Source organism: Haliaeetus albicilla, chromosome 2 (genome assembly GCF_947461875.1).
Source record: "Haliaeetus albicilla chromosome 2, bHalAlb1.1, whole genome shotgun sequence".
NCBI classification, from domain to species: domain Eukaryota; kingdom Metazoa; phylum Chordata; class Aves; order Accipitriformes; family Accipitridae; genus Haliaeetus; species Haliaeetus albicilla.
The window spans coordinates 39,655,085-39,680,406 of record NC_091484.1 but is presented as its reverse complement, the minus strand read 5'-3'; the positions used below and the strand labels follow the sequence as shown (position 1 = coordinate 39,680,406).

Sequence of the window (25,322 nt, the reverse complement as noted above, 5' to 3'; positions counted from 1 at the left end):
TGAGAGGTGTGCTTTATCAGCCAAGAACAGGGAGTAGAGGTTGTGAACATCTGTCTCTACCAATGCTTGTGCACGTCCCGTGTTTGCAAAGTTGCTCTCAGTCTTCTTAAGATATGAGCCTCATCATGTAAGATCCTTATTTAATCTACTAAAAATTTAGGCAATTTGTTATTCAACTTAGAAAGAAGATAACATTAACCATTGTGAAGCGTCACAGTTTGAAAAAAAATTGGAAGGTTTGAAAAATTAAAATAATTTTGTAAGTGTTTGAATGCTAAATGGTGAATAGATATTATTAGGTTCCTTAAAATAATAGTTTTCGTTATGACCTTTTAAGACGTTGTCAGAATTCAAAGGGATAACTTAGTCACTGGGGGAAGAAGAGCTGGGATAAAAAGCCGTGTCCCTTTTGATTTCGCTTTTCTAACAGCAGCGCAGTGCCTTTGTCAGTTAGCAGGGTTAAGGTTCCTGCTGGTGCGGGCAGCAGTTAACGTGCTGCCGGTGAGCGCAGGCAGCGGTTAGCCTGTCTCTCTCTGTCAGCGCCCCTGCTCCCGGGAGCTGCCCGGGACGCTCCTCCTGGCTGAGGGTGATCCCCGCCTTCTGCCCGCTTTCCTGGGGACCTTTCCCCTGGCAAGCCTCGGCTCTGTGAAGGGAGAACAGCAAACCTTGGCGTGAGTTGAGAGCGTGGCTGGTGACGCAGCAGACTGTGCTGCGTCTGTGTCCGACCAGGATGCTCTCGGATGACCGGCCACCTCGAAGAACCACCTGGCGTAAAGGACAGTTACTGATAATCCATGGGGCTCCTAACACCATGTTTGGTGGCTCTTTGACCTCCAGTTGTTTGTGATACTGGTGTCAGGGTTGACTGGAGTCAATTTGTATTAGGAATCGATAGCTAGCATTGGCTCTGGTTGGTGCCTTTTGCTGTAAATCATTTTGTCACTTGTGGCTTCTCAGACCTCCCTGCCGGCAGTCCCTAAGGTTCCCTCCGACCCAAAGTGCCACTTCTCCATCTGGTCTAACCTGTCGTGAGCTTCTCCGCTCCACAGTGTTGGAGGCACTGCTCGGGGTGCTGAGGAAGCCGCTGTGCGCCATGGTGCACCTCCTGAATTCTTCCAGTCACCGACACTGAAAACCTGGTGATCTGAGTGAAACCGTATCAGTTCCACGCGCATCCTTGTGTTTTGAGAGGTGTGCTTTGTCAGCGAAGAACAGGGAGTGGAGGCCTGCGAACAACTGTATCTCACAACCCTTTTGCAACTCTTGTGTTTGCAAGGATTAAGACACAAGAGTTTGGGGGAGGATTTTAGACAGGCTGTACTTTGGGTCTGGATGAGAAAACCCATGCAGGATCCAGCACAGTCTGTTTGCGTCCAATTCTTAACATTTTGTTTTCATTGTTGAAGCTTTCATAATGGTTGTGGTCTGATTCTGCTAAAGCTACAGGTACCATTGACTGTTCACTTACAAGCAGACACTGAAATCTTGTTTATAAAATTAACAGATATCATGACCTACGTAGTCAGTGTACTCCTGATTTACTTCTTCAGTACCATGATCCCTTTTCCAAGATGAGTAACATGACATGCTATATTTTCATATGTATTTCTTAATGCAAAACTCATTACAGAGGGAGTTACTGGTAAATGAAAGAGTATCAAGACAGGGTGTAATGGGAAGAAGCCAGCTGATGGGAAACCAGAGTGGGAGTCCAGTTGGATTGGGGTGGAGCTAGTTAAAGGTGTCACCCTTTTTGCGTCTATGTGGGGAAATGTAGAAGTTTAAACAGGGGAAAATGGACCAGGCTAAGGGTCTTTGGAGTCGCAGGCAGGAGATGTGGGTGGCTGAATGAATGAGCTGTGGAGAGAATCCCTGACATCGACATGAATTTTATGTGATCTATGATTATTGTCTGGAACAAGAACACTTTGCTGAAGCTAGACTGCAGAGAAAAAGAATATATGGAGACTTAAAAGTACTTGGCTGTCATTTCTTTAAAAAACTGGGCAATATAAACGCTGTTTAACTCTGTCCAGAGTTGATGTGGGACTGATTTATATGTTCATATAGCTCTCAGCTGCATTATAAATGATGTGGGTAGTGGTTTTATTGCATTAATTCATATGTTAGATGGTGATAATTATCTGGCTTTTTTCCCCTTTACAGGTGGCTTTGTTATTGCAATGTCCCTCAGTTCTGTGACAGTCTACCTCGGTATGAAACCACCCAGGTTTTCGGTAGGACATTGCTTCGCTCCGTTTTTACTGTAATGAGACGGCAACTGCTGGAGCAGGCCAGGCAAGAAAAAGACAAGCTTCCTCAAGAGAAACGAACACTAATCCTCACCCATTTTCCAAAGTAAGGGGTCGCAATGTGCCTGCATTCAAAGTTAACCAGTAGTGTGCAACTTTGGCATAGAAATGGAAAAATTACCTGCAGCTTAAAATAATTTCTCCTTTTATTCAGTAACAAGCAGATACTGCAGCTTTCTTTTCTGCCATAGCTTGAACTAGTGTATTTTATGTACACAACAGCTTGTTTTGCTTTGTCCTAGGGCTTTACTTTATAAAAAGGATTATTCATCTTGCTGGGGGGATTGTGCTTATTGCCTATTAGCAGGTATTGTTGGTCGCTTACTTTCTTTTTCTGCAGTTCGTGGAAGCAACATAGGTCCAGATCTCCAAAAAGATATGCTCTCTTCTGCTTTTGTGGTGGAGCAGTAAAAAAGGGAGTGTTGTACTGGAGTTTATATATACCTAAGAATTTCAGTTTAATTCAACATTGTAATAGGGAACAAAGTAGTCATCCCACCCCCAGAAGAGATGTGTTCATTTGACAAAGAAGAGAATAGTCGGTATAAAGCTGCATCAGTGAATCCTAAACTCATTAATTTCATATTGAGTACCTGTTCCAGTACTGAAATATTGACGATGATCTCTCACAATGAAACAACAATAATTACATGTTGGGGTATGTGGGAGAGTGACTTGTCTCAAAACATGCTCAACTTTGACAGTCTTTAATATTAAACATTTTACTGGTGGTTAAGGGTGGTGGTGGTGACAAGATCATTCATTGTATGCTTCCTGTTGAAATAGTGTGTCACTTAAAAAATATCCGTATTTTGTGAGGGTGGCTTGGCTCTCTAGCCCATATTTTAAAAGTCTGTCCCTCCTAACAACAAAGGAACTGAACCTACAGGAGGCCTGGTGGCACTGATGCTAGGCAAGCTACTGTCTGGGGCTAGAGTTGGGTTAGTGCTCAGGGGAACGATAAATACATGAGCTCTCCAAAGCTGGATAGAACCAGGATTTGTTGCTCCTACTATTATGAATAGTGCCTTTCACCACTTTGAAGAATGTAAACTGTCTCTGGGGTAGACTGTTATGGATACAGGAATGTTTGTGTGTATCTGGGAGTAGGATCATGATCTGGCCCTGAAATAGGTATAAAAAAAGGTTTAACACCACATTGACACAAGGAGCAAATTTGCAGAGGAAGAAGGCGTGCATACGCCCCTATGTTTCTACTGCCTTTTACAGCCCAGATAAGTAGTTTGAAAAGCATTATTATTCACTGCAGTTCCTTTTCATATTCTGCTGGGGGAAAAAAAGAAAGGCAAGCACTGTTTGCTGATGATCTGTGGGAAATAGGAACAATGTTTTAAATCTTTTATGGGCTGTACTTGTCTGAAGCATTTGTCTCTCTGCTGGTGTTACGCAAGTGAACCCTGCAGAGGAGCTGTGGCTCAGAGCACGGTGCCGGTGCCTGGCTTCAGTGCGGGGCTCCCGGCTGCGCCTTGCTGGGCAAAGGGAGCACCCACAGGTTGTGTCTGTATGTACCTTGGAAACAGTCACCAAGGGGTCTGAACACAGAGCCTCTGTGCTGCCTGTAAATGCAGCCTTGGCTAAAGTTTAGTTTGTGCTTCTGCTCCATCACGGATGGTCAAGTAGCTGTTACAAACTTTTTAGCCATTATCAGCTGTGTAGATAGCAGGGAACATCGCACGTTGCTGTGCTTGGGTATAAACGTTCTATATATGAAATACAAGAGTAGGACTTGATCCTGAAAATCGTTATCCTGTTCAAGAAAGTCTTACTCAACAGTCCTGTTGGTTTCAGCTAGACAGTTTCTATACATGTAGATGACTCTAGTGAGTAAAAATGTGCCATGTCAACTTCTGGTCTGAAAACCCCTTTTGTGCAACATAGGATAAGCAGCTATCTTGCTTCTGAGAGGGAACTGATGTATTAGCCCTGTGAAAGCAAGCGTGCTGCATAGTCTGATCTGTGGAATTTCTCTCACATATAATAATACTAAGGGAGGTTTAAAATCATGCTGTTTCTGTAAGTCTACCAAAGTAAGATTAAAAATACTGTTATGCAAGCACAAACATGCAATTAAATGTTACAATACACTTAAAGGAATGAAAATATCTTCCTAAGAGCATTTTTAATAAGTAACACCGGGATTTTATAAATCTGTAAGAGGCAGAAAGCAAGTGCATTTGCAAAACACTGGTTTATCAAAATAGACATATTTTGTCATCATTGTATAACATTGAGTTCCTTGGCATCTGTCAACTCATAGCTTTCTTATTAGTGCACAGTTTTGTTCCGGAAAAGTAGTTTGTAACTTGTTTCTTTCTGCATTTGCAAATTAGATAAATACTGCTTAGAATCAAAGATAAATTTTCATAGGTGAAAGCACTCTCCTGAATTAAGATACTTTATATCTGCTCTGGCTTGTGATTTTGTGTGTGGGTTTTTTTTTGCTTTTTTCTTTTTTAAAAAGCAATTGGCCAACAGCATTTTCTTGCTGAACCAGTAAATATTTTTTAAATTAAAAAAAGTTGCAAATTCTTCTTCTGAAAAAGAACCTGTTTTGAATGATCCTATTAAGTTTTCACCTGGTTTTGTGCCTAGGTTTCTGTCGATGCTGGAAGAAGAAGTGTACAGCCAGAATTCTCCTATTTGGGATCAGGATTTCATGGTGTCTAGTTCCCGAACTGGCCAGCTGGGAATCCAGACAGGTAATTTGCATTTAGTGATGGGTTAGGGAGCACCTGAATATAAAGATAAACCTGTACAAGTGATGAATTCTAAGGAATGAGACTTAGATATGCAGCTTTTTAAATAGGAGCCTATACGGAAATCAGGCTGCCTTGAGTAAGCACAGATGTCTCACTTTCTGGTGCTTCCTCCTATAAAGATCCCATTTTGATGATGAAATTCAGCTAATTGAAGGTGCCAATGGAGCAGGCTGAGGGCTGAGGCAAATTGTCCGAGTGTTCAGGCGGCACAAGTGCACTCAATGTGGGCAAGTGAGAAAGGTCAGGTCCTCGCATGAGGACCCATGCCAGTCCTCCGACTCCCTAGCAGTAGGGAGGTAGGGGCCTTCCACATCAGATGTCCCATTGCCTTTGCATACATGCCTTTGATTTTCTTGAGTTTTTTTATAGCTTTTCGTTGCTTTGTTTCTTATTCATATGCCTCATCGGTTATTCTGCAGCTTTATTTACTGTTCCTCAGTTAGTTACTGGGGTGTAAGTCATCCTTAAAATTGCAAGGAGACACTGATAATGGTTTTCTTTTACTTTCCCCTTCTTCTCTTCCTTCCTGCTCAAAAGTATATAAAATCCATTTATGCAGCTCAGGGGTTGACTTCAATTTTCAGGTATTTAATTCAATATTTTGTAACAATTCGGTATTTTGAAACAGTTGTTGATTATCAGTTGACAAAACCATCTTGTTAGTACTTTATCTGATATTGAATTTCCTAGAGTAGTAGGGAAATTCCACTGTGACAGATACAGGCTTTTTTTTTTTTGTGAGCAATTCCTGGTCTGCACCATGAACTGGTGAATTATGTCTTGGGCACAAGTTCATTGCAACTCTAAAATCATGTTGCTCTCAGAGTTCATTCTATCATGTACATTTCTGCAGTGCTTCATTTTAATGTGCACCTCTTAAGCACTGGATTCTTGGCATGAATATGGCACAAAAGAGCCGTTGCTGGTGATGACACCAGGATAAATGTATGGAAAGAGAAGGACTGCAGGTGTCCAGACTACTGAGCTGTCACCTCAGCAAATGCCAAAAGTCCTGACACAAATGAAAACTGGATGATTTGGGATGAGTGGGGTTCTTAGGGTTGGGTTTTTTTTTTTAATATAAGAAAGAGAGATGATGGCCTTTTGAAATAATAGTTTCATCCTCTTAACTGGTGTAACAACTTCTCCCTTTATTGAGTTTGATTTGTCCAACCAGTCTTTGAACACTGTTAAAGTGGACAGCTGAAGCTGAATGTTGAGATTTTTCTTTTCAATAGACCCCTACAAAAAGCCTTTTCATGAAGCTAAATGCCAGCAGGCTTGGCAGGTATGTGAAGGAAGTTTGTTTTCTTAGCTTGTGCTCAGCACTGCAGAAAAATAAAGCCTGATATTTGCAATGAAGTAAAGCTAACTCTGTCATTCAGCAGTAATACAGTCCCTCGTTAGGTAAAAGTTTAGAAGGATATGTTAAGATAAAGCTGTAATGTCTCTGCCTGTGAACTGGTGGCATTGCTCTGTTGCACAACATTAGCTGTTACATGGCAGGTGGTGGGTGTGAAGTTGGGTCCCTCGTTGTGGCAGTCCTTCACTTAGCACCCTAATGGGTTCCATGTCCTGATATTTTTTGTGTTTGTCTTTTATGCCATTGCAGTTATCAGTCCTCCTCCTGTGGCAAGAACCGTTTCATACAGTGCAAGTCCTTCGTCTCTGGAGCAACCCAACAGTGGGAATATGAGTCCTGCTTGCAAAGTTTCTTCTGCCCTTGACCCAAACCTAGGTAGCAAAGAGGGAGACTTGCTTTTGGGCTTCTGTCGATGTTATCAGTAGTTGCAGTATATGGTTACCATTGCCTTCACTCTGCTATAGCGACCTTGAGCTGTTTTTGCTAAAAGACATGCACACACATATTTTTCCTCCACTATGGTAATGTTTAACTAGCAGAAATGGCTACTCTATTTGGAAAAAAAAAAAAAAAAAAAAAAAAAAGTTTTGTTTAAATTCAGTTAAAATGGAGAAAGGTCTGCTGGTGTCAGAGGTTGTTGAAAAACACTTTACTTGGAGTACATGTATTATGAGCCATGAAAAAAGGTTTTGTTTAAATAAAGACAGAGTAGAAGGGGCCATTGCTTTTTTTTTTTTTTTTTAATCTTTCAAGGTACTGAAATTGCATACATTTAAGCAATAAAGAAAAGCACAAACACACCAACCAGGTTAAATTTAAAACCTGAATGAGGTCAGGTTAAAAAAAAAAATGTGGGGGAAAAAGTTGTTGAATGCATAAATTCTCCTAATAAATCCCTTTTCAAACACCTCAGGATTAATGAGTCTGTCAAGAGAGTTTGTAGGTCAGAGAGATGATCACAAGCTCATGTAAAGTCCTCTAGGAAGTAGAAAAAGCTAAATGAATTCTTAGCCTTGGTGTTTGCTACAGAGGAACTTAAGGTGGCTCCTAAACGGCAGCTTTCTGTGAGGTACAAGTTGGGAAATGGTCTTAAAAGTGGGAATGAGTAGAAGACTTTTTTTGTTACAGATCAGCAAAATTAGTAGTAAGTAGTCACTAGAAAAATTATATTTTTTTGAGAGTTTGAAACTAATTATTAAGTTGTGCATCTGAGCTGTCATTGGAAATGCTCTTGGAACTACAGAGTTGAAACACCACAGATGCAAAACTAGTTTTTAAAGGGGTTTGAAGAGAATTCAGGAAACTGTCAATTTTAAGTCTCCTATTTCAGACAATTAGAAGAAAAAATAATAAACTGATTAAAAATGGAATGAATAAATGTGTGAATAATGTGATGTGTGGATATTTAGTGTGCCTTTTGTGGAATTCATGACTTGTACATATCTGTGAAGGAACTGCTGAGCATTTGGGAAGGGTTTTGTGTACCTGGATTTCCAGAAAGCTTTTGACAAATTGCTTCAAAAAATTCTGTTTTAAAACAAGAAAATAAACCCTTGGAAAAGAAGAAGGAAGGTCCATTCACATATGAATAACTGTTTAAAAAGTAAGAAATAAAGAATAGGAATAAAAGTTTCCACAGTGAAGGGAGGTTAACAATAAAATTATGTTTTTAAGAAAACAATTGTACTGCTTGAAAGGCTGAAAAGGGGAACGAACAGTTTGATCCTTATATAATTAGAGCGCTGTAGCTGTGGGAAAACAATCTGTGCCACGTGTAAAATAGTGGGCATAGTGGGTCCTAAACTACCTGTTTGTTTCAGAAAAGAAAGATCTTAAAGCTATTGTGGATTTTCCTTAGGGGGAAAAAACTCAAAAACCAACTCAAACAAAACCAAACTAACTTATGTCACTGCTAAGTGCTGATCACAAAGGCACAATTCTGCATCCTGTCTCTAACCTTTAGCAGATCTTTAGGGAAAAAATACAGAAACAATTTGACCGTGGAGTGATATTCCTGTTTGTATGCTTTCCTAGTATTTAGCAATTTGCTGCTTGGATAAATCCTGAGCTAGAAGCTGGCTCTGTCAGTATTATTGTACCTCTACTAGTCCTTGGTGGACTTTTCTTTTATGAATTTAAATAATTCCTTTTGCTATATTACATGTTGGTCCACAGTGAGTAGGGCAGTTAATAATTAACAAGGTATATTTTGATTTGGAAACTTTATGTGGCTTTTCTGAGTCAAATATGCATGATGTGTCAGACTGTACGTGCCACTTGGTTTACAAAAAAGGGTGAAAGAAATCTATAATGGATACTTAATTCCAGTGAATCCCAAAAGGGGATTTCATGTTATCCAAAAGTATGCACTATAATCTGTGTATTGAGCACTGACCTTCCAAGACAGCAGCACAGAGGTTCACTGCAGAAGATGCTGAAGGAAAAAGAAAAGCAAATAGTTTCACTGTGAATTTACAGAGGTATAGGAGAAGGAGAGGTATATTTGTCCTCCCAGCACAAAGACCAAATTGCAGCAGTAATAAGTATTGTTCGGATTGCACTTCTTTCTCTTTCTCCCTTTCTATAGGGATTAAAAAAAAAAAAAAGTCCCCAAACTTGGCATACAAATTAAAGAATGTAACAGAAGTGCTAGACTTCACCGTGTTAGTCTCTGACAGTTCGGTTGTTCTAATTTGTTCTGGTTTTGTTTTATAGGGGAGAAGAGAAAAAATAATGAACCCTATTCTCTGGAGGATTCAAAAAGACCAAGGGTTGTAGGAGATATTCCTATTGAATTAATCAATGAAGTAATGTCAACAATTACAGATCCTGCAGCAATGCTTGGGCCAGAGGTGAGAAATATATGTAGACCTGGTCTGCTTGCAAATGGTCTGTTTTCAATAAATGTTCCACATGGATAGAGTATGATAAGCTACGAGTCCACAAAACTTACCATGCTGTCAGTAAAAAAACCAGAGACTTTCAAAGAGTATGATTAGGTGAGCAAAAAATATTGATGAAATGCATCATTAACATGAAAAATAGTTCTAATTTTATTTTTTTTTAACACATTGCGTACTGTTTGCAAAGAGACTTGGAAACTAGTGATAGTAAAAATGTAGATCCCAGGTTATTTTGCAAGGTACTTTTGTTACAGAACAGTTCCAGAGTATGCTTTTTATTGTTAATCATAGATGTAGCTCATAAGACAAGGTAAATGGGGTTCAAATATTGCAGCGGAATGAACGATCCAAAGTTAAAACCTCTGTCTAGTGCAGAAGGGCTGATCTAAACAGTTATTTGCTCTGTCTTCCACAGTTGCTCTTTTTTTCTGCTGGAAGAGAAAAACAAACAGAATTGCAGAATTGTGCCATGTACAGAATTGCACACTTTTTTTTTTTTTTTTTTTTGGCTGGCTTTTCCTCCTTCTGTTCCCTTCGCCAGGCTATGTTTTGCCAGCAGCTCTTGTTTGCCAAGGTTTAGCTAGAGACTGCTGAAGATTTGGAACCACTTACATTTCTTACTCAAACTATATACTGTGACTGATGTCTCTGCATATTACAAATGCTGTGCCCGTCTGGCTGTTGGGGCTGGCAGTGACTAGAAACCCAGCAGCCAAACTTTGCTCTAAAAAGTAAACAGTACATGCATGCAGAGATGTTTTGGCGTTGTGAAATGATCTTGAAAAAAAAGTGAAATAAATTGTCTGTATTGATTTCATCTCCATTCAAATATATGGATGCCATTGCTAGAGGTGTAACAGCAAAATCAGTAGGAATTAAAATGTTCTTTTTAGGCTGTTATGATAGCGGCGTAGCTGGTGGAAAGCACTACTAAAATGAAAAAATATGACTTTGCTTGCACTGCCATTAAAATATGTGATTTGCAGTATGCGTAGGTGAATCCACTACTTTTGTCCAAGCTGGCTAGACTAAGGAAAATACGAAGATTTAGTGGCATAGGCTTCAGCTGGATGAGTGCTGCCCCCCGAGAGATGTTGGAACTTGTTGAGTCATAACCACCACTGTTGTTACCTAATCTTTAGCAAAAGAAGTTTGAATAAGCCTTTGTACACTGTAGTGTAGACTTATATCCAGCTTATTTGACAGTGTCACTTCTGCTAAAAAAAAAAAAAAGTAATCATCGCTGGCTCTATTTTTGAAAAAAGAGAGGGTTTCACTTGTTTGTTACTTAAGGCTGCTCCATCAGAGGATGTGGAATCTCCAAACTGTGGTTTTGTTCCTTTTTTGTGCGGCACAGACCAACTTCCTCTCGGCGCACTCAGCGCGGGACGAGGCAGCACGGCTGGAGGAGCGCAGGGGGGTGATTGAATTCCACGTGGTCGGCAACTCCCTGAACCAGAAGCCCAACAAGAAGATCATGATGTGGCTGGTCGGTTTGCAGAACGTGTTCTCCCACCAGCTTCCTCGAATGCCGAAGGAGTACATCACGCGCTTGGTCTTTGACCCGTGAGTGCCGCTGGAGAGGGGTTTGGCGGGTGCGACCGGGCGAGCCCGGTGCTGGGTGCTGGTGGTGGTGTAAGAAGAGGCCAGCCCAGGTGGCCTGGAGGGCAGCTCTGCCCGTGCTACCCTTTTCCCATCTTTTCAAGCCCCCCCGCCCAGCCGTAAATCCTGGCCAGCCTAAGTGGATTGTACCTAAATACCATCTCAGTGGCTGCGTTAATGACCAGCGGCTTCTTGTTGTGGGACGTGGGCCTGCAGGGAAGGCTCCTACCTATCTTGTACTTTCGAATGTTAGAACTGAAAGTCAGAAAGTAATTGTGGTGCTTATTAGTGGTTTCCAGGCCCATACCAACCTGCAGGCTGCTCCATCCTCCGTCTGTGGAGATCATGAACCAAATAGCAGCAGAGACTCAAGTTTTTCAATGAGAACTTGTGGGATTTATGAAGAAAGCAGCATTTAAGTCAGTGTGGGAGAAATCACTACCCACCCAAGCACATTGCTTTTCTCTATCAGTGCAAGTTTCCTTCTTTCATCAGTGCAAGTCTTGCTTTGGGTGCAAAGCAGCCATCACAGGCACTTGAAAAGAGCGTAGCAGCGTGCGCAGGCTGCACATGGTGCTCCACTAACCTAGTGTCCTGGCTGAATTGAGCCTCAGCTGCTCAAGCACAAAGGGAGGTTCTCCTCAGAAGTGTCGGCTTTTCCACCATTGTGTTCCCGGCAGAGCCTGCTTCCTCTCGACCAGTATGTTCTCCCAAAGCTGGTGCCTCTGAATGATCCATGCCCAAGAATAGCCTAGGGGTCCCCTGTATTAACCGCAGCACTTCACAGTGGAGGGTGCCTATGGGCTCATTGCTGTTCGTCAGCAGAGACCTCAAGGAGCTTTGACTGAGCTGACTGCAGCCAACTGCCCAGCGTGGTTCGTGGAAGAGCCTTCCTCCACCACTGGTGATATCAGCCTCTGTCTTTGTGCCCAGTATTGTAGCTGCAGCAGTTACAAAAACAATTCTGGAACCATTTCCTCTGCTTTTAGGCTCACTAGCCTTCCCCTCGGCAATACTCTCGGTGCCAGCAACCACAGCTGCTGTTGGGCCTGTGTGGTTCCTGAAGCACAAACAGCCCGCTGCTGGGGACTGTTGGACGGGACTTAGGTGTCCAGGCACAGGAGACTGATGTTGGGGCCTTCTCCTGCGTTCTTCAGAGGTGAACAGCACTGTTGTCTTGAGGGCCAGCACCAGTCCAGACTCTTTCACCTCTCCTATGTTGGTGTAAGCGCTGCTTGGTTGGGAGAGAGAAGCAGCACCGGGATCTTGTCTGAATTTAGCAGCACTGTGATCTCAAGCAGAGGCTACTGGTTAAGAAGCCAGGTTCCCTCATAATCAAACATCAAAGCAAAATTTTGAAGTAGTGATGTTGAGCCATGGCCTTCTCCCATATTTCTCAAGGTCCTCCCTTATTGGGAAAGACTCTTCTAGTAGGCTGAGAGGAACTGCTGGTAGTTTAAGTGCTCTTCAGTATAGATATCTTGTCTGGAGAGTGGTCTGTGCTTGAGAAAGAGGTATGGATATTGCTACAGCAAGAAAATGCTCTCCTTTACGTGCCTGTGGCAAACAGTTGATCCAAAGGAAGTGGAACACATCGCCTGGACAGCTCAGAGAACCCCAGCATCTGCCATGAATCTCCGGGACACAGTGGGGACCTCGGCTGAGTAGTGGGTACACACAAACCTACATCAAGTAGGAGATGCTGGAGCCCAGTTCTCTTCCCAAATTTCTTGCAGCTATTCCCTTACTTATTATCGTCTTTGGTGTTCTTATTTCTGAAATGGCCATCCTTACTGAATCTTGTTGCTTAAACAACTCAAACATGAAGAAACAAAATTAAAAGCTCAAGCTACTACATTGCTGCTGTCATTCCACAAATAAAAAGCACCAAAATAAGTAAAAGAAAAATAAGAATATATAAAATGTATAAAATCTCCTTCAATAGTAGCACATAAAATATAACTACTCTGCAGACTACCTTTTTTTGGAAGGGGCTCACTTTCAGCACCAACTCCCCCCCCCCCCCCAAAAAAAAAGATATCTTCTGTAAATTTACTGTATTATTTATACAATTCATGTGATACTATGTATTGAATAATCTAGAGAACAGGTGCAGTGTAAATCTTTACAGACCTTGAGGATGACACTAAAATTCTTAATCCTTAACACAAGAGTTCAGGTTGCACCTTTGTAATATCTTTCCTGGCAGTCAATGTAAATGCAACAGAAATGGATATTTATGCTGGTCTTCATTCCACTAAATATGAAATATCATTTCTTGCTTCATCAGCTGCATCTGAAACTGATACCCTAGCTTTATAGAGTGCATGCAAGGAAACAGGAATCCCTTAAAAAGGACTTACTGTCCTGTAACTCCATTAATTTCTAATTTAGTCAGGGTAAAATCATCCTGAGAACTGTGCAATGGCATAACTGTCAGCAGTAGAATCAATGAAAGCAATACAGCTTTTTATTTATTTGGCATTACCATAGTATCTAGGAGTACTTGGCAAGGCCAGGACCTTGCTGCGTGAATGATGAATTTTATGGTAAATTTAAAGCATGATGTTAAAATAGCAACTCTTCCGTAGATACAAGCAGCTAACTTAACAGAGGCATATACAATTGCATTAGCATCATGGAAAGAAGTGAATCAAGTTTCTGAAAAAGGGTATTGGCACATTATATACTATGTACATGAATTAAAATGACTGTTATTTTTGTCTACTCAGGAAACACAAGACCCTTGCATTAATAAAAGATGGTCGTGTTATTGGTGGTATCTGCTTCCGGATGTTCCCCTCTCAGGGATTTACGGAGATTGTTTTCTGTGCTGTGACTTCCAATGAGCAAGTCAAGGTAAAAATAAGTCTCTGCTAGTGTTCATTAAATGTATTTGAATCCCCACCACTGTATATGCTCCTAATCTTATTAGTCACGTTGAATATGTTGCAGAGTTGCTGAACAGAGTTTGAAAGATACAGTGATTCAGAATATACTACACAAAAGCTCATGTGCAGATTTAGAATCTTCAGCATACTAGTAGGATTAATAACAACAACAACAATAATAATAATACTAAATCTTCCTCAACACAAAAATAGGGGTCAGCTGTCTCCCATTCTTGGACTATTCACTCCTCTGAAATAAGTATTGCTTGTGTGTGACAGTAATTTGTGTTCAATCACATTGTGATGTTACATGATTTGAATGAAAATGAGGTATATCCAAAATTTAGGTTTAGTTTTGCATCTCAAAATAAGCACACGCGCTGTTCTATAAGGTCTTTTTTGTTCTATAAGGTCTTTCATTTCACAAAATGTTCTCAGAGTGTTGAGAATTAGCTGCTATGTTGAGAGAGCGTGGAGCCCTATGAATACAGGAAATTCCTCCTGCTTTCCCAGGGGCTACAGGTGGATCTATGACTGCTTGATTCAGGATTTTGCCGTTAGATGGTGCTATAGCTTTATGTTTTTCAGTTGAAACTGTTAAGAGCAGAGATGTGGATTAATTTAGAGTTTGTAGCAGTTAAACATGCAGAAATTGTGTGCCCTGCTTTGAAGGGAAGAGCTCTGAGTGTGGAAGGGTAACACAGTGGGATTGAAAGCCTGTGACAGTTTTTAGTACTTGGGTTATATTTGATTTTATTCAACTCTGGTGTTAGAGAGCATGTCATACAGAGAGGCCTATAAAGAGGCCTGTCATAAAAGTATCCAAGTGTTTTAGCAAATTCAAACAATAACAACATGCTTTAGGTACGTCTATCCTAAGTTTGGATAATTTGTAAAAGGTGTTTTCCTTCTACTAAAACAACCAACTGCACTACACAAGTTAAGCTGCCAAAGGTGTGTTGCGATCCTCTAGGAATAACCTTTCAGAATATAATAGAACAAATAAATCTCACCCCTCAGAGAGCTTGCCTAGGTTGCATATGCACACATAATGCACAATACCTGCTGTTACCCTCTGGGCACCTCGCTGTATGTGAAGATCCATTGACTGTTTCTGAAAATTGGCCTTCCACCATTCCTGTATGAGTAAGGTGACTCCTACCAGCAGGTAACTGAGAAAAACTGAATGTTCACACATGGGTGAACTGCCTACTCTTGGGAAAAATAAATTCCCATTTTAACTCAATTTGAGGCTGGAGTAAGAAATATGGGTACTGTTTTCCTTTATATGTGATATTTAAAAGTTGGATTGGTTTTGAGATAGTTTGATCCCATGTTACAAAATTAGTTTAAATTTTACTGCACACGGCTTAGTTTCTTTTTAGGATTGCTAGACTTTGGCAAGTTTTTGTGAGAACGAATAAATCCTGTGAAGATTATAAAAATAATAAGTCAGCAGAAAATGTTTGAAATAACTGTCATCATAATTGCTGGAATTTCTTTGAGACACAAAGTTGACATTTTTTGTCAGAGATTAGATGCTTTAGAATTACTGGAATGAATTGCAGTGTTTCAGGTGTAAATAAAATGTTGGCCTCTCATACGCTGTTCCTTTCACCCTGCTGGTGAGAAGGGAAGTGAGGAGCTTGGCTAGCTCATGTACTGCTATCTTGCATTTAAGGAAAATATTTTTCATTAAAAATTTTCATTCAGAGTTTTTGTCCTCTCCAAAGAATTTGAGAACTCAAATTGGCAATTAAAAAGTCTCTTCATTATCTTGAGCACTTCTGAGTTCTAAGAAATGCTGTACCACTTAACATGTTGTCAGTTGTCAAACCACTTCTTTGTATTTGATGCCATGCATGATGTGTGCCACTTTAACAAGTGAGCATATGGCTTTAACAGCTTCCTCAAATTCAGTGGTACTTACTTCAACGCATATGAGGTCTTAATTTTGAATATGAGGTCTGAATACCAGATGCTCCAAACACTAGCTGAAAGGAAGGACTAATGCACAAATTTTGTACCTAGATTTGTAGGATTTTAAAGAAAATGTGTCACTATTAAATTTTTTGTATTGAGCTTCAGCACTTATCTAACTTGCTTTTAACTGGGTATTTCCATGTTTGGGGCTATTAAATTGTGAATTAAACCAGAAGTATATATTTTCTAATTTATTTTTCTGGCTTATGTACATAAGTGAAAATTTCCCCAAGACAATTCCATGTATATTTCTGTAAGTGTCCAGTTAGTCTCCATGATGATAAAATTGGAACATATGCAGGAACAACACATTATTATGGGCTTTCCTGTCTATTTTACATTTCTTCATCTCACAGTGAAAGGGAAGGCTATAGCTTACTTGGAAATGTAAATAAATGGAACCTTTTGTTTACTTTGGGGTCGAATGAAAATGGAAATTATTCCTGTGTGCAGTCAGAAGGCATAGCTATTTATCTGATTGTGGACTCAAAAATTCTCTGCTGCTTATAATGGTAAAAACCATTTCACTATTCCCTTTTATGCCCTATGATAAGTTCAGATTATAAATCCTTTGAAGCAGAGGTTTTTTCTGCTACAGGTGCACAGAACACAGTAAAACAGAGATCTTGTCTCAGAATGGCCTCTTCTAGAAGGAGTCATTTCGGTATTCCTACTGCTTTGTAGTTTTGAAGTGATATGGCTAAGAAAGGTTGCCCTATTATTACAATATATGTAGTTTTGTTATGGGTGAAATATGTGACTATTAATAGTTGGTATCTAACTTAAAAGGAAAAAAAATGATGTGTGCACCTTGAATTACAGCTTCCAGGACAATGTACCTCTTTAGAGCTACCCCTGGAGAGAGTCTAGTTTTTGGTCTCTTTTAGATTAAAAGTGAATCAGACACTAGAAGGTGTGATATTTTGTGTTCCCTGTTGGGTCACAAAGATACCCTTACAAGGCTGAAAACAGTTTGATCTTGAGTACGTCTCACCATGTTAGTTATGGGAAACTCTTTAAAACAGGATCTAGAGGAAAGACTGCATTTTGAAAAACAGTCTCTAAGAACCTTCGGCCCACAGTTTCTTATATGTGCAGTCCCCAAAGGCTTTGTAACGGCTTTTTCCTCGTGTGTTTCACACAGGGCTATGGGACTCACCTAATGAACCATCTGAAGGAATACCACATCAAACACAACATTCTCAACTTTCTCACGTATGCAGATGAATATGCTATCGGCTACTTCAAAAAACAAGTAAGTCAACGTAAGAAATTACTTGGTTCAAGAAGTTAACATCTAGCAGTGTTGTGCTAAACAACTAGACGTGACAAAGTAGTCAGAGAAAATGCATAGTGCAATTTTATGTGTATATTTTTTATTTACAAAATGTGCTCTGTGTTCATCTTCTGTAATGATATTGGCTTATAACACGTTTTACTTTGATGGAATCATCTGAATATAGGTGTACAGTATAGCCTATAATTTGCCAAGTCTAAAAACCAGTCAAATATGGGTTGGCTGCTTCTGTATTCATTCAGTTCCTTCACTGATTCTATAAGAAGTGTAAGGAAGAACCTGTGGCAGACTAGAATTTACCTGACCAGCTCCTCCTGATTTGAAGCAGGAGGTTCAAGTTCAGGAAGGATTGCAATGTCTAATCTGTCAAATAGATTTGATAGATTAAACAGGTGTCAACTGTCTGGTCAGACGACAGAGCGATGATGGAGTCAGACTATTCTTGGAGATGTACAGCAATAGGACTAGAGGCAATGGACACAAGTTGGATCATGGGAAATTGCAACTAGAGAGAAGGAAATTTTTTTTTTCCTTCCAGTCCTAAGGGTGGTGAAATACTGGAAAATGTTGCCCAGAGAGGTTGTGGAATCTCTGTCCTTGGCAGTCTTCAAGACTGGATGTCGCCTTGAGCAACCAGATCTGATGAGACCTGCTCTGAGCAGGGATGGGGCTAGATGCTCCCTAAGTCCCTTCCAACCTCAGCTGTTCTGTGGTTCAGTATATAAAACTGATACAATTTGCTCTCACACATTCACAATTAATAAAAGCTGGGCTTGTGATACAGCTATCAGATCTGTGCAGACCAACCCTTTTCACCTCTAAAATGTCCCTTCCCCAATTTGAAGATGCTCAGTCTCCATGTGAGTCTGAAGCCTTTGATGGTAAATTGTGAGGCAGAAGTCCTGGTTGGGTTCCTGATTTTTACTGAGGTTTCATAGATACCACTGTAACAGAAGAATAAAATGCAGCCAGATTGAGAGTCCTACACTGCTTTTTATTGTCTTGGTTAATTCTTTTGTGGGTTTGTTTTTCAATTAACTTTTGAACTGTATGAAGACTGTAGTATAACTTTGGAACTTTTAATAGCATTTGTTATCTTATTTTTTCACTTCAAATACAAAAGTAAAAGACAAAAAAATCATCAATTTTTCTGGCTATAAAATTACTGTCATCTCATCAATTTCAACAGCAACTTTCCTTGACTAACTACTGGCATCCTTTAAATATTAAATAGCAAATTTTTGGAAAAATCCAGGAAACTTGTGCACAGTAAAAATCTTTTCCTCCATCTCTTTATCTCCCCTATCTCCCTTCGTTTCCTATACATATAAACAATTAACTATTCTTGTATCAAGTGACTCCCATGAGGTGTTTGCAACACTATGAACCATTGTCTGTAACTCTTTCTGTTGTATTGTCTGTATTTTAACATTATGATGAATTTGGTTCTAAACCATCATAGCAGTTCAGTTAAAACAAATGTAAAAGGAAAATGGCATCATGACAACTTGAGTTTTTTTCTTCTTCAGGGTTTCTCCAAAGATATTAAAGTACCAAAAGCAAAATACGTTGGCTACATCAAGGATTACGAGGGTGCCACATTAATGGGATGTGAATTAAATCCAAGGATCCCCTACACAGAATTTTCTGTCATCATTAAAAAGCAAAAAGAGGTAAAGGCTGAAATGAAACACTGAACATTATAATCTATTCAGATGTTTAGAAACAATTCAGTTAGTGCCAGGTTAGCTCTCTTCATTGCTTTGGTGCTTAAAACATCAGAATATATACTTTTATTAGTTAGAATTTTCATTCAAGTTCCAGTGGCATAATTTTTCAGCTGAAGCATTAAATTCTACCTTACTAAATTTAGGATAACAGAAGTGTTGAAAAGTACTGATTTTTTGAGAAGTATTTCATAGCTAAATTTTGTCTTAGATGATAACTAAGCAAAATATTGTTAGAGTGATTTGTTCTGCACCTTTGCTAGTTTTTTTCCTTTTTTTTTTTACCCCCAATGACAGTAGCATTCATTAGAGTGACTTGTGAATGGAGTGTTTGTACTGCATGTCCTGTATTTTATTTGAAAGAAAGAGGATTATTTTTTCTGCCACTGTTTTAATATACAAAGCAAGGGTGGGCTGTCTTAAATTCCAGGCTGTCCCTCTTTGGAGTTTATGTGGGATGTTCTTTATTTAGTCCGTAATAATATTCCATACAATAAGGCAGTTTATTAGCAAATAATTAAGACGTTTCCAGTTGTGTTTAAATACCTTCCTTGTTTTTTAAAGAAATACAAATTACAAGGATAATTAGTTCTTACAAGTTTGGTCAAATCTCATGACTTTTTATTTTGTTAAAATGCTTCTTCATGGAACAATTATCTTCCTTCCAATAGAACTATTTGGCCCATGCTTGTAGAAAGAAAGACAATATCTGAGTGCTATACATTTAGTTTACAAGGTTTCTTAACTTCACTCATTGGGAAAGTTCTCATATGTCCATACAACATAGATAATTTTTTCCCCTTCCATTTCTGCTTGGTTGGGTTACTTTTCAGATCCTAGTCTACTGCTGGACACGTCACCTTCCCCTTAGGGATGGGTTGTCGTCAGGGTGGGCAGATAGTGGACGTGTCTCTTGTAGCCTGTTACATCTCAGGCCTGTTTAACTGCAGTAATACAGTTCTAGGCCCAAACCATCGACATGTCACTTCCAAAAACTTAAGTTAGTTTTCAAGATTTGGCTCTGGGACTGCTTTATTAGCATATGTTATTTTGCATTCTTCACTCTCTCATTTGGTGGGATGTCCATATTGTTCCAGAGCACTTGGAGACATTCCACTTGGAGATGAAGTGCTTTGGTCCTCCAGACATCTCATGTCTACCATTATTAGAAATAAAGCTGTTATTATACACTGATCTATGCTGTTGTACCTTCTCTGAGAATAAATACATACACCTTTGGAAGTGCATCTTAGGATTGCCTGTTTGACACTCAAAACACAGACCAGGCTTTTTATTCTCCCTGTTCCAAGCAAATTTAGAAATAGCCCTCACAGTCTGCAGCTTTATGAAGAATGTTCGCTTGTCTGCTCAAATCAAAAGCAATGAAGAGGATAGCTGAACATAAGTAGAGTTTTGAATGTTTACAGAATGGATTACATACCGATTTGGTTTGCTGCTGGTATTGGCCATTACTGGACAACAGAGTTTTCTAGTCCTGTCCTTTTAGAAGAGAAGCTTTTCATGGGATCTAAGCTTTTATTCAAAGAATTAGAGTATATGCCTATGGCTGCTAAGACCACATCACCCGACACTGGGTACCAGTCACAGACCACCATTTGTGAGTTTGCACTGCTTGATTTGTAGCTCATTTACAGTCATTCTGAAAAATATGAAAAATCCCTTTGTGCAAAGCTTTGTGACCTGCTGACTTGTGAGTAATCAGTGTTACTGATTGAATAGCTTGTTTTAATCAGGAAGAGCCACTAGTTCCTAAATTGCAAGAAGGGTTTAAGGTGGATTTAACAATTAGTTTGAAAGTATTTTGACGTTACGCTGGAATCTGGCCATGGTGCTCTTGTATACTGTATTTTTCTTAACATTTGTAATCTCTATTGAAAGTCTGATTTTTTTCTTTTGCTCTTCTTTGAGAGAAAATACTATGTGTGGGAGAGTGAAGGTCCTTAAACATATATCCATCTTTATTATTTCCAAAGAAAATAGTCTCTCAAACTGTGGTTGTCTGAATGGTTGTGCATTTGTTTACTCCCAGTTATGAAGTAAGCCATTTTGAAAGTGACATATTCAGGACACAAAAGCTTAGGTAAGAGTCTTAAGTGTGTATCAAAAGCACGAAAGCAAATTACTTAGAATTGAGGTAATGAGATTGCAAAGTAGAACAGAGTGTACCCCAGAACTGGAAAAGCCTTTCCTGGCATTTACAAGCAGAGTAGAATTCCGGTTCCAAAGAGTGGCATCATTCTGACTTCCTTGAGAAAAAAATCTTCAGTAAGAGTATATCTGACTGATATCTAAGCAACTCCTACAGTTATATGGAGACTTTGAAGTGAACAGCTATTTCTAAAATTTTGGAATATGAAGATATAAGTGCATTGAAATATGTGCATACAATATGTGCCTTGAAATTTCTGACCAGCTGTGCTGAAGCAGTTCAGAAGCGCAGCTATTAGAATTAGAGCCAGTTCCAAAACCTGCTTCCAGGAAATTTCCTTCCCTACCTCTGCTGCCACCTTCCCAGGAGCTGTGCAGCTTGTGATCAATACAGCAAGCAATGACTCCTTTTCTTCCAGATTTGTGCCTAAATGGGCAGCTGAGAGACTTGGTAGCCTCACCTGCAGAATCAGTGTTTGGCCAGGTAGCTCACCCCTCTTAGCAAGTTCAGGGGATCTATAAGGACCATATGATTAGGAAGCGAGAGTGTTTCTGTTCATCACAGTTCTGCATTAATCCTCTGGGTTACTTTGAGCAAATTTTTTTTTTCTCTCCTGCTTTATTACAGATCATTAAAAAGCTCATAGAAAGGAAGCAAGCTCAGATACGAAAAGTTTATCCTGGCCTTTCTTGCTTCAAAGATGGAGTACGGCAGATTCCTATAGAAAGCATTCCTGGCATTAGTATGTATCAACCTCTTTTAATGTAGAACAGAAGCAGAACAGCCCAAGAAAGGTCTAAGACTAGAAATACTAATGTAGTTACGCATTTCTTTTTTATTAAAATGTAATTGTTTTGGTCTGCTGATTTGATTTCTGTGAAGATTGTTGTGTTTCCATTACAACTGCTGTCTTTGAGACTTCCCCAAGGCATCCCAGGCTGATCCTCTTTTATGTACGTGTTTAATTTTATTTATACATGATCCCTCTTTGATTTGTATCGCAGTGTAGTCAGCAATTTCCCTCTGGCACCACTGTTACGCACTGCATTCCTGTACAAGGATGAGTTCTGTGCTAAACATGGACTTACAGGGCAAAACAGAATTAGAATATTTAAGTATCATCTTTGGGGGGATTTTTTATCAACTGTGCTTTTCTGCAATTTATTCTCTGTCCCTAGGGAATCAAATTGGATAACACTGACATCATTATTCCTTACAGAGGTTGCGGTAAAATATGGATTGAATTATTGAAAAAATGTGTGTTTCATGTAGGAATATTTTAGAATCTTTTCAGCAGTCTGGAGGAAGAGGCATGTCAGAAATTGAATGGGTCTGTAGGCTAGATGGTTGTGTTAGTAAGAGTAGCTTTTATGAAAACAAACCCGTTTTACTGCAGCAGTGCTGAAATGGCTTATCTTTTTAGAATTGCAATAACTCAGTTAATGTTTTGACCTACTGTAGTTCCCATGTAATCTCTCATGTTGTTGGTGTACAGGAGAGACTGGCTGGAAACCAAGTGGAAAAGAAAGAGGGTAAGTAAGTGCTGCACAAAGTAAAATGATGAAGCAGTTTGGAGATTCCTTTGAGAAAAGTCTCTAAATAATGTAATTTGCTATTTCCTTCTATCCATTGGAAAATAGATAAATAATCTGCAAGGGATGAGTTCTTAAGTGGGTTTGAGGTTTTTTGGGGGGGAGTAGCGTTGGGGGATAGGGGGGTTGTTTTGTTTTGTTTTGTTTTAATTTTATTTCTTTCATAAAATGCTTGAAACTTTGGAGTTGCATTTAGGTAAGAGGCACGTCATAGGAATGAAGATAAGGGATTCAAGCTAATCTTTTGGTATTCATATTTTCTTTCAAGTAAGGAGCCCAAGGATCCGGATCAACTTTACAGCACATTAAAAACCATCCTGCAGCAGGTGAAGGTGAGTCCTAGTTCTAGTTTACCTTCTGTAAAGATTTTTAAATGATTTCCAATATAGAGTTTCCATATTAGATACCTTACTTTTTTCTTTACCAAAGAGCCATCAAAGCGCTTGGCCCTTCATGGAACCTGTGAAGAGAACAGAAGCTCCTGGATATTATGAAGTTATAAGGTTTCCCATGGGTAATGCCATTAACATTTTTTAAGTATAGAGTTTAAAAATCTTGATAGCTGGAGACATGGCAGATAAATTGTAATCTGGTTGTTCTATGTTAAAAGATATATATTACTTGCAGCTGAATAGCTTGCAGCTCTGAAGTGCCAAGAGTATGATGCTGTTATTTGAAATCTATTACTGCTTTGTGACCTTTGTGAAGCATCTATAGTGTATACCAGCGAAATCTTAGTATGCCCCAGAGAGCCCTAGCAAGCTCTTTAATGGTGCAGTCAGCTAGAAACTTTTGGACTGAGCAGGTTTGTGAGTTGTACAAATATGTTCTTATGTGTGGTAACTGGTCATTGCAGATCCTACTGGTATGTTAAAAAATCTCAAGGCAAACTTTCAGGAACACCTGAGCATTTGAATTGCTTTGAAAAACAGATTTAAGCTTTCCAAATCGCATAGAGAAAACCTTTTCAAAAGTACCTGGGTTTTCCTAGTAAGTCTTAGCAGTTTGCTACAATTTAAGTTTAGGGAAATGCTTCATGCCACTGACTGCAAGATAACTATCTTTATATTTTAGATCTGCCAAAGTTGTCCGAGGTGGTTTGTTTGTTTATTTATTTTTATTTTTAAATCATGCAGGATTACTTGCCAAGGGAAGTACACAACTGCTAGTAACATTTTTCTGTGCTTTTGACTGCTGCATTACATAATTTCAATGATGATTCAGTGCTGTTCTAAGTAGGTGTTTATTTTGATTTGTATTGCAGCAGATTTAAAACAGAATCCTGCTCCTCCTTCATTGTTTATGCAGTACTCACCTTCATCTTTCTGATTACAGTTTCTGTACCTTTTATGTTATTAGAGAATGAAATACAAGTTCATTGCAGGCTACTATCAGTTTCTCAGAGAATGAAAGTGTTTGTTCATGCTGTTTTGCATAGGCTCCTAGCCTGTGTATACCAATTTGGCTTAATGATTTTTTTATATTCAACTTATCATTTCCAAATAGCAAATACATGTGTACTTTGAGCAGCCGGCATCCTGTTTCCCTGACACAAATGTATTTTCTAGCAATGAAGAAAAAGAATGTTGACACGCTCCCATGGCAGAGATTTCCCCATATGCTTTTCTGAGCAGAGGCTAGATCTAGACAGCTGTTTGATCTGAAGAGTGGTTACAAAGAACTTACTGCCTGGGTTGGCAAGCCCAAAGTAGGAATGTTGTCTGTACTTTCCTTATTCAGATGTATTACACTGGAGGTAGGGGCAGCAGCTCTTGTTTTAAGATTAAACTGAGGTCTTCGGTTTAGTGTTGCTTTGTTTTTTTCAGCTAAGGAACCCAGCACAACTAAACCACGTTTTGATTCATGATCAACTTTTGCTTTCTTTCTGCTCTCACTGTCAGCGTGATGATACTGTACAAAAATCACTCAGACGTAATTTCAATTAAAAAGAAACAAACAGCATTGTCTTTTCTTATGCTATCCCATACAAGATACATTTGTTGTTACGTTTGCATACAGACTAAATTGTACAATATTTGAGAGGTATGGCTGTAGATTTTTTTGACTACCTCCTAACGTCAGTTCTCATGTCTAAACACTTTCTTCCCCTGTTTTAAGTGCTCTTTCCCCTGCTTATTTTCAAGAAATACTGTTTGTTTTATTTCCTTTTCATCTGCAACACAAAAGCTCTATGGCTGAGTGACAGATGGAGCCAAATTCTCACTGTAGTTAGAGGAGAACAGGGTTTTTCTCTATTTTACTAAAGTCAAATCTCCCTTAAAAAAACAAAACCAACTAAACAAAAAAAACCCCAAACCAAAACAAAAATACCCACAACTGTATTTTTAAGTCTTAAGTTTTAGGGTTTAATTGCTTTGCATTGGAGGTCTTTGGTCTCTGCTTTCCTTGCAGTACTTGTTGGCAGTAAGTCTTCTCTGTTTCAGCTGTTTGTTTCTGTTACGGTTTCACAAAGGTGCTGCTGAAGCCTGGTTCAAGCATTGCTAAAAAAATAGTTGTTAGAGCATCTGAGGTGAGAAAAGCCAAGACATCCAGCACACCTCCCACTACTTCTATTCCTGTACTCACTCCTAGAACACTTGTAATGTAGACAAAGTTTTCAAATGCCTGGTAAGAATTACTGGGACAGCGACTGTGTGGAGAACACGGATGATTTACATTATTTAATAGATGACTGATTTTAG

At 39.4% G+C, this 25,322-nt stretch overlaps 1 protein-coding gene across 3 annotated transcripts in view; it reads left to right on the top strand.

Moving 5' to 3' along the window:
• Nucleotides 1-25,322, top strand: part of KAT2B (lysine acetyltransferase 2B) — a 45,548-nt gene that overhangs the window by 17,567 nt on the left and 2,659 nt on the right. Inside the window, exons 6-17 of one of the 3 annotated variants that reach the window (XM_069771898.1) lie at nucleotides 2,167-2,358; nucleotides 4,926-5,032; nucleotides 6,705-6,830; nucleotides 9,171-9,307; nucleotides 10,716-10,924; nucleotides 13,693-13,819; nucleotides 16,979-17,089; nucleotides 18,661-18,804; nucleotides 21,656-21,770; nucleotides 22,524-22,560; nucleotides 22,889-22,952; nucleotides 23,050-23,134. In XM_069771898.1, the coding sequence (XP_069627999.1) occupies nucleotides 2,167-2,358; nucleotides 4,926-5,032; nucleotides 6,705-6,830; nucleotides 9,171-9,307; nucleotides 10,716-10,924; nucleotides 13,693-13,819; nucleotides 16,979-17,089; nucleotides 18,661-18,804; nucleotides 21,656-21,770; nucleotides 22,524-22,560; nucleotides 22,889-22,952; nucleotides 23,050-23,134 (1,454 nt within the window). Of the gene's footprint in view, nucleotides 1-2,166; nucleotides 2,359-4,925; nucleotides 5,033-6,704; nucleotides 6,831-9,170; nucleotides 9,308-10,715; nucleotides 10,925-13,692; nucleotides 13,820-16,978; nucleotides 17,090-18,660; nucleotides 18,805-21,655; nucleotides 21,771-22,489; nucleotides 22,561-22,888; nucleotides 22,953-23,049; nucleotides 23,135-25,322 lie in introns of those variants that run through there. The other 2 variants (XM_069771907.1, XM_069771915.1) reach the window with 2 other exon arrangements.